Source organism: Calypte anna, chromosome 1 (assembly GCF_003957555.1).
Source record: "Calypte anna isolate BGI_N300 chromosome 1, bCalAnn1_v1.p, whole genome shotgun sequence".
In the NCBI taxonomy this organism is placed as follows: domain Eukaryota; kingdom Metazoa; phylum Chordata; class Aves; order Apodiformes; family Trochilidae; genus Calypte; species Calypte anna.
Window position 1 is genome coordinate 115,176,748 of NC_044244.1, and position 12,109 is coordinate 115,188,856.

Here is a 12,109-nt window from a genome sequence, read left to right on the forward strand (position 1 = left end):
AGACTGATTTCTGAGGAAAACTTCACCTTGTTACCATTATGTACCTTGCTTTTTCCTCCTCCATCACAGAAGCCCTTGCATCTTGCTGCATAACATTTTTGTCCTTTCAAGAGCTAGAGGGTTTTATCTACAGGCTTGGCTTGCACATTTTCATTGAGGTTGACTGAACTTCTAAATAGTCAGAATTCTGAAAAGTATTTGTTGACCATTGATTTCTAGTTTAAAGTACAGGTCCTATAAAGAACTCCTTGGTTGTTATTAACAATTAATGCTATTAAATGTGTGTTGGGTTTACGATGAGGAGATGAGAAAAAGGAAGACAGATATGTGGAAATCCTGGTGCAAGGGGTTAGGAATGTGATTGGATCATTTAATGAAAAGAAAATGAAGAAACCTGTTGCAGACAGGAAAGAAATGGCAATTGAACCTTTTCGAGGCATGAGGAAGACAATACAGGCAAAACATATAGCAGAACTGGGGGGTTTTATGTGCAAATGGTATAAGAGTCAGAGGGAGAGAAGAATATTGTAATAAGACCTTAAAATAAAGCTGGTAAGTTAGAAAATGGATTGTATGGAGAAAACAGAGGAACACTATAAAGTCACGATATATCCAGTTTTGGTTTTCAGAAACTCAGCCTCAGATGTAGACTGTTGGGTTATATGTTTCTAATTAATACAGCTAAAGGAGATCACACTTAATAGACTGCCCTGTATTTTGTACACATAGTACTACATTAATTTAAAAGTATGAAATGTGTTTATTTTAGTCTGTCTTTTGTGTCATGCATATCAGTATATTTTCATTCATTACGTGTAAAAAAAATTGACAAGTCCTGTTATTAATAATTCCATCAATTGGTATTTGAATAGGAGCTAAGAAGCATTATGGATGCAAACTATATTGATCACCTATGTGTGTTATATAAGTTATGTTTAGGTCATTGGCACAGAAGTGGATTAAATGTAATTATAGCAGCTTTTGGCTCCTGCAGATTGCATGTTACCATGGCCAGGAAATTAAAAATAAAATCTTCTCCTTTCTGCTTTCCTAATTTATCACCAGAGATCCACATATCACAAATAACTGCATTATATTGCTTATGAAACTTTCAACGCTAACTGCAGTAATTTTATTTCTTTTCTTTCTTTCTTCTTAATAGCATATTCAGTCCTGCATATCCTTTTTGCATCGAATTCTGAAATGTTGTTTGTGAATTGCAGTAGTTCTTCCAGTTAAAGGGTAGCTTTGGTGAAACTGCTATAAGCAACTACCTAATATTTATTTCACAGAACTGTTTCTTTTTGAACTTGTTTCTTCCATTGCAGCCCCATGCTTGGAAAGATAATATGATTTCCATTTCAGTTTTGATGACAAAGGCAGGGAGTATTGTTTAAATAACTTCTCTTGAATATGTTGCATCCTAGGTTCATTGTCTGCATACAGCACTGTATTCAACTTCCAGAAGCTTACTGTTTGTTCTTATAAACTGTAGCCTGTATTTCAGGTATTGGTTTCAATTAATGCATATTTTAATGTCCTTGCTATATGTGAAAGAAGTTACCCATCTTAATCATTCTAGTTAATTTTTCTTAATTATTCTTCAAAGCAAATAATGGTTTCTTGGCAGCGGAAAAAATTCTGATTTGAGAGATCCTCAGATGAAATACAACAATAAAGAGCAAACTATAAGAACAATAGATTAAAGAAGGGATTGTCTATTTAAGACAGGTAGTACTGAAAGAGAACTAGTAGTAGTTTCAGAATTCTGAAAATCTAAATCAGTAGTTTTAATATTTTGTATAGATAATCCATATTTGGTTTTATGCCACCTAAGATGTGGAACTGTTGAAGATAGTTGTGTTCTCAGTAAGGGAATATCTCAAATGGATCTCATCGGTGATGAAGTTATGTTAGATAAAATACACTCAACAGAAATATCAGAGAAAAATTTTTATTTCCTAGAGATTAATTGCCAAAAATGTTAACCAACATTTTTACTAATATTTCAGATTTTTAAAAATGCAAACATAGTATTTATCATACTTCCATGTGTGTGGAAGTTAGTTCTAGTTTCAGTTCATAACAGTAATCATTACTGAAGTTACACAAGGGATCTGATTCAACTTCAGGTACAGACATCATTAATAATAGGCTTTCCTCAGGTCCAGTTGAATTACGCTTAAGTATTCCAGAACTTGTGTATGCTTAATAAAGTCTAAATGGAATGCAAAGACTTTAAATCTCTTGTCAGCTTCATGTAAATTAGAAGCAGATCCATTAACTTCTTTGTAAACTGATGAAAATAGGATATGTATCTTGTTAGCAGCTTTGCAATTATAGCCTAAAACATATTTAAATGAAATATACCATTTTGATTTTTGTTGAAGATTTTGATAGAAGTTTTCAAGGATTTTCTGCAATGTGATGTGGATTTCCATATTTTTTTCTTTTTTAAGAAGCGATGTCTTATTTTTTTCCCTTCTCTTCAACCTTACACTGTATGGATTAATTTAACATCTTTACAAATGCTGCCAAATCCTCTAGGAGCTGGAACAGAAGTGAGCTCCCATAAATTTGCTGCAATATTCCTAATTTGTTCTTCATTAGCATATTGAGCATTATGAGTTCCTGGAGGAAACAGTCATTGGAATGTTAAGTTTTCTGTTTCTCTCCTAACCAAAGCTTGCTTTACCTCTACTAGAGAAGTATTCATGTCCAGCATTTAACAGGTGAAAATTCTCAATCATCAGTCTTGCTATTCTTCCATTTCCTTCTTTCCCTCTACATAAAGACATGTACAGTTTCCACATGTATGAGTATTATATCTATACACACACATATATTTATCATGTAGCTTCAGTGTACAAAAAATGCTGTAAATGGGATCATCTATGTTTCCAAAAAGGAACATGTTTTCACTGTAAATCTTCAGTTTACTATTCTGGCTTGTAACTAGCCTGAACTTTTTTTATGAAGCTGTATTCCATCCTGATCAGCTAGGAAATATGTTTTTTTATTGATGAAAGATAATTTAATAAGGGAAGACTGGCAGAGAGGAGTGCATTCTCAAAGTCTCTGTGTGCAAGTTTTATTACTTTGTTAATGACCAAGAGCACTGTTTTGTACAGTGTAGAGAACGAACTTTCAGATTTAATGAAAAATTTTTCCCTCCTTTCTTATATTTATAATAGGAATAATGCATGTGTAGTTGCTCAGTCTTCTTCAGACTCCATTTGTATTTTTACAGTTATAGCTGAGACCTTATGAAGAGCAATGATGGAGTCCCCTTTCACATGAGTATCCTGGAAGACACCTGTTCATATAAACAAGTGGAAAGGCAGGGGATGGGTTAACTTCAGTATATTTTATTGTATGCCATGTCAAAGTATTTTGTATAACTTGCTTGAACACATTGTTAGCATTATTTCTCAATTCTATTTCTTCAGGCAATTTAGTCTTCAGTTTTCAGTAGAAAGTAAGTTCTTTTTTTCATCCAGCTCTGTATTTCAAACGGATTATTTTCTGGATACATTAGGACATCATACTGTGCAATATAAAATGATTTTTAAAAAACAGACCCATGATCTAAAAAAAAAAATAAATCTTTTCTGCTTTCAGAACAGGCAGTCTGCTAGATTATCATAAATCCAGTGCATTTTCTGTTTAATGATAACATGTCAAATAATGCTTACTGAAAATAGAATACCAGTCTGTTTTCACCTTTATGTGACAACTATTATTCCAAATACTGTGGATCTCTTTAGTGAAATTATTAAAAATCTTTAAGTTGTGGTCTTAATTTTAATCATGTATTCTCATACTGTGACAACTTACCTTTACCTTGCTTTTTCATTTTGTTCAAAAGTATTTGAGAGGCATTAATAATTAAAGTTCTTTCTCCCTTCATAAGACTCTGCTTGATAAATGAGGCTGGCTGGTTTATACAAAGTAGGTAAGAACTAGACTGCAAATAAAAGCCAAAAGTGCCCAAAAAGGGTCTCTGGATACTGAGCATGCCCAGGAACTTACTGAGAAATGAGCTGTTCAAGCTTCTTTGGGATGATCAACAGCTAAATGAACTCAGTGGTGTGCAGTGGAACAGATGGGGACGGAGGTGGTTTGTGGGAGGTGGTTCTCCCTCAGGTCTGTTATTTGGGGTAATACAGGAGGCTTGCAAAGATGATGAGTGTGGGATGATGGCAAATGTGTTTTCAAGTTATCACTCACATATGGATTGTATGAGATTGTGAAGTGTGGGTGACAAAGTGGTGCTGTGCTCCCCATATCAGAGATGGAGGTACTGTAAGAGCTCAGTGGGAATGGGTCAGAGCAGCAAGCCTCATGAGGGTCCTATACTTACCTTTCCACCACTGTTTTTTGTCATGCAGAGGAAACTAAAATTGAATTTATAAAGTTTCAAAAAAGGAAATATCACCCCCCCAGTAGATAAGACAGTTAATGTCTTCAAGCTAATGAACTGTTATGACAGTATTCAGATAAATTATTTTAAAACTTGCCCCCAAAAAGAGAAAAACAAGTTTTGTGCTTAATTGACCACATCTGAGCTCTGTCGTCTCTTCTGCTCAATCTAACTCCTGCTGCTGTCAGAAGGGATAACTCTTGTTCAAGGTATCACAAAACACCCAGAAGATGCCTGGCAGGACCAGGATGCTGGTGGCCCCTGCCTGGGTCCAGCTAAAAATTGGCAGCATAATCCACGGGTAGCAAAAAAAAAACAACATAAGCTTCACCAGAGCCCTGTGCCCCTGGGAGGCTGGGAGTGTAATCCTGTCTCTGGAACCTCTGGGGCCTCCAGTTTGGCCTCAATGCTGGAGGCCATGGCCTGTGCTCCTGGATCAGGAGTGGCCCCCAAGCCTGTCCCTGTCATGGCTCTGCTCAGGCTGCTGCTGAGGATCACTGCCTTGCTGTGCCAGAAAATCAAGCTTCCTCAGCTCATAGCTAGTGTCAGAACAGAAACATTCAAAGAGATGGGGTAGGAAGACATTGGGGGGCTTATTAGTGCAGTCAGGCATCTTGTAACCATTGAATGTAGTAAACAAAAATGAATGTTTTAATAACTCCTACTTGTTGCCTGCTAGTGACCTTTTCTTCCAGGGCTGACATCTCCTTTACAAAAGGGATTGTCAGTGCCAACTGCTGTAGGGTGTTGTTTTGACCTTTGTTAGTTTTAAATTGTATTACTTTTATAAAATGCAGTTTAAGCATCCCTCATTCCAACCAATTATCTTTTTTATATGTTCTTACATGCAAACAATATGCAATCATGTGTGATATTAAAAACCTAGTACTTTTTTTTAATTAAAAAATAGACAGGGTAATTGTATATTCAATGTTTCTACCTGATCATTCTCTCAATGCAGTGGAATTTTTATTATTCATAATTCTTTCATCACTTATCTAGTTCTTAAAAACATTTATGACCCCAACATAGTCAGCTACTTTGCTTTTCCCTGTGCAATTGAGACTCCAGTAGTACACATCAGGTGAAGAGAAAACTAACATTATTTATAATGTTACTTAAGATAGTAGTGAATGCAACAGAGACAAAGCACTACTTTATTAAAATCTAGCACGTATTTCCCTTATAAGCCAGTCTGTGTCTTTGGAGGTCAATGTGATAACCTTTTAGTGTCATCAGTACGATCAGGCACCAAAGTCATGTTTGAATGCTGTTTGTGAGATCTGCTCTCCATGTCCTTGGAGCAATCTGTAACACCAGCTCTGTAGTTCCTGGGGAATGAACGTGCAGTGACTGCCACTGGGGCTGTTTACTGCGCTACCCTTGCTGCCTTAGCAGCCCGTGCTTGCTGAGAGGAAGGAATGTGTCTGGTGGAACACATTAATCACATAAACATCAACACTGTCTACACAAAGCATGAAACAGAAACAGACTCAAAATAATTGATTTCTCCCCCCATCTTTCCTTTGCTCCTTCCTGTGTTTGTGCAGCTGATCGTCTCTCCTCATTCCACCACTGAGGTACCCGTACGCTTCTGTCCATCTGCCCTTGGAAGAGGCAACCACAAGGCATCAATAACCTTCAAATGTTCACAGGTATGATACTGTGTTTGCTGCCCACACCTGGAATTCAGATTAAATAATATTTTAGTAGGCAAGTAAGTAAGGGTTTCAGTCTGTAGGACAAATTGAAATGTAACAATTGGATGCATGATGAAAGAGAAAATTCAGCAATGTTCATAAGTTATAGTTTGTTTTAACCTTTTACACAAAAATTATTCTATTCACAGTATTAAAAAAGAGGTGTAATGGTCTAGTAGATACAATAACTAAAAAACAGTTTTAGCTTTCTTGGTAATTAGTTCTGCTGATTTTAACACCAGAAGACTGGCAAGTCTTAGTATCATCACCACTGAAATGAAATTTCATGATGTTTTTCTCAATTCCAAAGAAAATTAAATTCTTCCATGAATTAGGGCTCTTTTTATGCCTGAATGTTTTGAATTTTGTAATTTTTTGTTATTTTCACTGCTACAGTCCTAATTAAATCGATGCCAGACTATTTATTTTGCTAATTGTTATACTGATAGCAAACAGAGAATATTTGTCCATATATAACAGCCTGTTTTAATCAAGACTTGAAGAATGTTTCTCATCAGTGATGGATGTCTCAAACAACTTTTAATGCAACCCTCCACCCAGACATTGATTTCACTCCCTTGATTTCTCTGACTAGTTGTATCTGAATGGACAATTAAGCCAACTGGTAGCTGAACAGCTGACTAATACAAAATCAGTTAATGACACTACTTACAGGGTTAACCTTAACTATTTCTGATTGCGCTGCTTTGCTGAACCTGCTACATTTGTGTTTGGTTTGAAGCTCTCTTCTCTGGTTTGAAGAACTTTTCACAAAGTAAATCTGTGTTTAGTTCTAATCAATGTGAAAATCTGAAATTGGGTTTGCTGGGACAACACAACTTGAAAGGCCGGCTTGAATATAACTGTTGTGATTTTACCTCAGCTGGCAACTAAGCCCTGCATATCTGCTCACTCACTCCTGCTTGGTCGGCTGGGGGAGAAAATTGAAAGGCTTAAAGTGAGAGAACTTCTGAGTTGAGATAAAGACAGTTTAATAGGTAAATCAGAAGCAAAACAAAGGATTCATTCACTACTTCCTATTGGCAGGCAGCTATTCAGTCATCCCCAGGAGACCCAGGCTTCATCGCACCTAACTCTTACTTAGGAAGACAAATACCACTACTCCAAAGGTCTCCTAACTTTCTTCTTTTTCCCATAGATTTTATAGGTGAAAATGTGGTGTGGAATGTCCCTTTGATAAGTTGGGGTCAGCTGTGTCCCCTCACAGGTTGTTATGCACCCCCAGCCTGCTTGCTGGTGGGGTGAGAAGCTGAGAAGGCCTTGATGCTGTGTGAGCCACTGCTCAGCAACAGCTAAACCATCTCTGTATTATTGATATTGTTTTCTACACAAATACAAAACAGCCCCATATGAGCTGCCATAAGGAATATTAATTCTATCCCAGCCAAAACCAGCACAATAATCCACACCCAGCTACATATCTGTATTATCCTATTCTTTTACTACATTGCTAGCATCCAGGTTTAATGTAAATTCTTAGGAGCAGTAAGAAATACTAGAGAGAAACTAAGCCCACTATTTAATCATATCTTGTATTGTTTGCCTTAGGATTCTGGGTCTTTTAATCTTTTTTTCTCTCAGTTTCTGGCACTCAGAATATCATGGTCTTGAGCTCCACCCCAAATGGTCAACGAGGAACAGTAACTGCAGGCCGGGCAAAGCAGGGCCATCCTAAAATCTGTAAAATTTTTGTTGTCTTGTTTTATTTTCCAGACTAACCGATAATATTGTTTGGCTCTCTCTTTAGCTGCCCTGTTCAATAAAGTTTGTGTATTGTTTTAAAGGTGCTCAGCACTTGAAGCAATGAGGTTTAAATTGACTCTGCTAACTACAAAAAATCAGAGGGAGCAGAAGTCTTTGTTGTCCATATACCATGGGCACAATCTTTCAAGAATAAAGCTCAAACTTGATCTTTATAGCTCACCTGCACAAAATATGAGTTCTCCTCCTACCCCAGCACTGTACCTCAGTGTAAAATTACTTGCTGTGAACAAGGTGGCTCACAAAAATTTGCAGTTGGTCCTGTAAGCATTGTTAAATTAATATTGCCTCATATGTTCTGCATTACGAGCTTTTCAAACAAACTGTTTTGCAAACAAAGAAAACATTTGCATTACTGTGGTTGTATGCAAGCACAAAGTGTCAGTAAGGAGCCAGTATATTCTGCTGATGGTTTGACACATCCAGGTTGCTGGAAACACTGTCCTCTGCCATGCTCACACCTGTGTTAATGTCCTTCAAAATAAGCCTGAGAAGTGTGCTCAGCCTTTCTGTTTACATTTAACACCTTGAGGCCAATGTGATAAAGAAAAACATGAGTCAGGAACTCAAATAATACAGTATGATGGCTTGGCAGCTGTTGGGCTCTTGGGTTTTTTTGTTTTGTTTTGGTTTTGGGGTTTTTTTGCTGTTGTTGCTGCTTTGTTTTTTGTTTTTGTGGAGTTTTTTTGGGTTTTTTTTGGTTGGTTAGTTGGTTGGTTGGGTTTTGTTTTCTTGTTCAGCAAAGGATTTTCACCCTAAAGTTAATTCTGTGTTGCTTCAGTCTGTGTAGCACTAGCATCTGCCTTTGGAAAATAGTGAGTAGTCCTAGCTTTTGGATTGTGAATTTGTAACCATACACAAGCTTCAAGTTATTTTAAAGTCAATGATAACAAAATAAACTGTAATTTTTAAGGGAAGTAGTTTATAATTCTTGTTAGTCTGAGTAGTTTAGAAATCTGCAAATCAGGTGATATAAATCACTATCTAAATCCTGAAGAAAATATAGGCTTTGTTTTTATATTTGGACTTTTAATATCAGTTAGTTTCTGCATCAATATATAAACACTTCTCTTTTTCTTTTTATTTCTTAAATCAAAATCTTGTAGTCCCAGATGATTTGCACAAAAAAATTTACTTCATTAGTATGTCATTTTTCTTGTTTGAATGTTTCTCTCTAAAATGATAATAAAGGCATGAAATATTGCTGTCCAAAGTATTTGAAGACATGTGATGTGCCATTTTATTTTTTTCTCTTTATGCTGAGAAATCTCTCTATATTAGTTGCTTTTTGCTGCATTTGCATAATTGTTGTATATTTTTGAACCCTCTCAATTACAGATTTTCCTGCATTTTTTTTCAGATGGCCTATACAGAAGTAAATGCAATATAATGAAAACAGTGTTTTGATATTTTTTAATTATTTTATTGAATACTCTTTGAGTGATAATGAACAAAACATCAAAGGGTCACTAAGCAATTTGTAATAACCTTGGATTTTAGTCTGTTCAGTTGTTATTTAAAAGCAGCAACATGAATGTGTTAACTGAATATTTTCCTTAAAATAATGGTAGTATCGTAGTATCATTACATTTACCATTCATCTTTGCTGCTCATTTGCCTTTAAAGGTTCCATGAGTGGCTTCATTAACATCACTCTTTATAAATGTAAACAAGTAAGTATGTGGCAGACAGCTCTTTACTGGCATGCTGGAAAGAAAAAAAAAATCATAATTAACACATAAGTGTAATTAAATATTCCTTTTATCTTCTCTGTGGTAATATCCTATATCTACTAGTTCCTTCTGGTTTTCTCAGTAGTTCCTCTGTGTATATTGGTTTTTCATTATCTTTAACATAATAATTTTAACTTTTAGTGTGATTCTACTGCTATCTCATCCAAGAATTATTTTCCTTTTTTTTTTTTTTTTCTGAAGAGAACTTCTCAATCTGCTTTCAGGTTCTAATATATGTGCTTTAAATTGCACTTTTAAACCACTTGCATCTTTCCATTCACTCCACTGGAAGCTCTGAGTGGCTACATGGAAGTTAAATGTTCTGTGCTCAGAGTAACACAGAAGTTAAATGCAAAGAGATGTGAACATCTCCCATACAGGTACTATTGATTTCCAGCTAGCAACACTTAGAGTAATATAGCAGTTTGGAGAAAGAAGAGAGAAAGAAAATGTTTAAACAACAGTTTACTTACAACAGAAAAGAGATGTAGAACACTAGGAAGAAAGAAGTAGTCAAAATGCCTTAAAATGTATAGATGTTACTTGACAAATAATATATAATGACACTTGTTTCATCTGCAGCTTCAAGAGTGGATATTTTACCTTTCGGGGTCTGGTCTTCCTCCTCAGCTGATGGAGCCAACCAGCATAAGTGCATGTATTGGCCAGCATTCTTTTGTCATCATATCTTTCATAAATCCAACTGATGAAAACGTGGTGGTAGATGTCATCCTGACAGGTACAGGGCTTTGGATTTTTGCGGGGGTGAGGGGAGGAAGTTAAACTCCTCGGGTTGCATTAAAAGTGAGAGTGGGATGTGATTACATTTGGTTCCTACCATTTCTACTGTGTCCACCCTGAAAAACTCTGTAGAACGTGCTGTGGGAGCTGACCTTTAGCAGCTGCTTACAGAACCTCCTGGGTCATACAGCCTCACAGATGGTTGTTGGCTGTGGACTGCACCATATCATTTAGGCAATAGGAGACTCCTGAGGTGTGTTTTGCAAACTACATCTAGACCAAATAGCTAAGCTGTTTGTTTTGTTTTTTCCCTCAGTAATTTTCCAGAATGTTTTGAAAGATTCTTGATATCTGATGGAGTTATTGGGGGCAAAATATCTCAGGTTTTTTTTTTCTGATTGACCTTCCAGGATAGTAGGTTGCAGCAATATTTTCATACATACATACTTCAAGAAAAAAACAACAAAACAAAAAAACCCAAAATCCAGATCTATCAAAGATCACCAAGTCACTGTCCATACTGTGATTTCACAAATGCAGTAAAACTCAAGTTTGAAGTCCAAGATTCTCCTTCATAACTGAAATTCACTCAGTGAAAGAGTAAATCTCACTTTGAGTGAAGCAGAGAGCTTTAGAAGGTCCTCTAAATCTCCTCCTAGCCCAAAATAACATTTAGCATCAGAAAACAGCTACCAAAGCATTTCCTGGCACCTATGTGTAAAGAAAATTGAAGATAAACCTTCCAGTGGCCTCTGATGGAGACCCCGTGGATGAGGAAACAAAACAGAATAGCAAAATCAAACCTGTGTTAAGGTAATTTTTAAGCCAGGTTTACACTCACACTATGATTTCTGGTTTCTGGCATATAGAGTAAGTGAATAAATATGATTTTTTTAAAGTGTAGATTCATGTTTATCTGTTACATTGAACTTGTGCTTTATAATTACACCTTCTGAGATAGGACTTAGAAATATTGCTTTGTCTGCCTGTGCATTAATATAGGGGGGAGGGTTGGAAATTCTTTTACCTAAATGGTTCCTGCTCAAGAGCACTTTGATCTCATGACTGAATGGCCTATACTTTGCTAGCTAAGTTTTTGTGGCAGACTTCAGTGCAGTTTCCCATGTTTAACTGCTAAAAGATTTTCATTCAGTACTGTCACAAAACAGAGTTCCATCAAACCATGTCTGAAAGTCTGTTGATCTTATCTTCTGGACAACAGTGAAGGAAGCAATAGCATGCAGTGGATCCATGGTTTACAGGCTGTACTGGTTTGGGCCAGGATACACCTAATTGTCTGCCTTGTAATTTTGCTTTCAACTAAGTGTCTTGTAAGTAGCTTATAAGGAGCATTAAACTGTGACACAGGCTGAGTAAATAATCTCAGGGATTGTGACAGAGCTTACTTGCTGAGCAGGGGGCTTGGCAAAGAGGGGCACAGAGTCAAGTCCAGATTCCTACTTATCTGTCACCCAGGCACCCTTAAGTGACAAGAAGCATTGCAGGCTGGATATGCACACAGAAACAGGGAGGTTGGTGAAGCAGCTGACATTTAGCAAGGGCTCAAAAGTGCTGTTCATAGTAGATAAGGTTGAGGTAATGTTGAGAAAATTCCAGAAAAAGTGCTCTAATGCCTTGGATTGTGCAATCACTAGTTCTATAACCCAAATGGAAGTCCTGAGGGTGGATGCTGCAACCCTGGTCTGAGGCAGTGGGAGTTCTTGAGGTTC

At 36.6% G+C, this 12,109-nt stretch overlaps 1 protein-coding gene across 1 annotated transcript in view; it reads left to right on the forward strand.

Moving 5' to 3' along the window:
- The window catches only part of CFAP47 (cilia and flagella associated protein 47), a 296,044-nt gene that overhangs the window by 216,808 nt on the left and 67,127 nt on the right, over positions 1-12,109 (forward strand). Inside the window, exons 55-56 of the mRNA XM_030456465.1 lie at positions 5,974-6,078; positions 10,221-10,377. Of these exons, the coding sequence (XP_030312325.1) occupies positions 5,974-6,078; positions 10,221-10,377 (262 nt within the window). The remainder of the gene's footprint in view (positions 1-5,973; positions 6,079-10,220; positions 10,378-12,109) is intronic.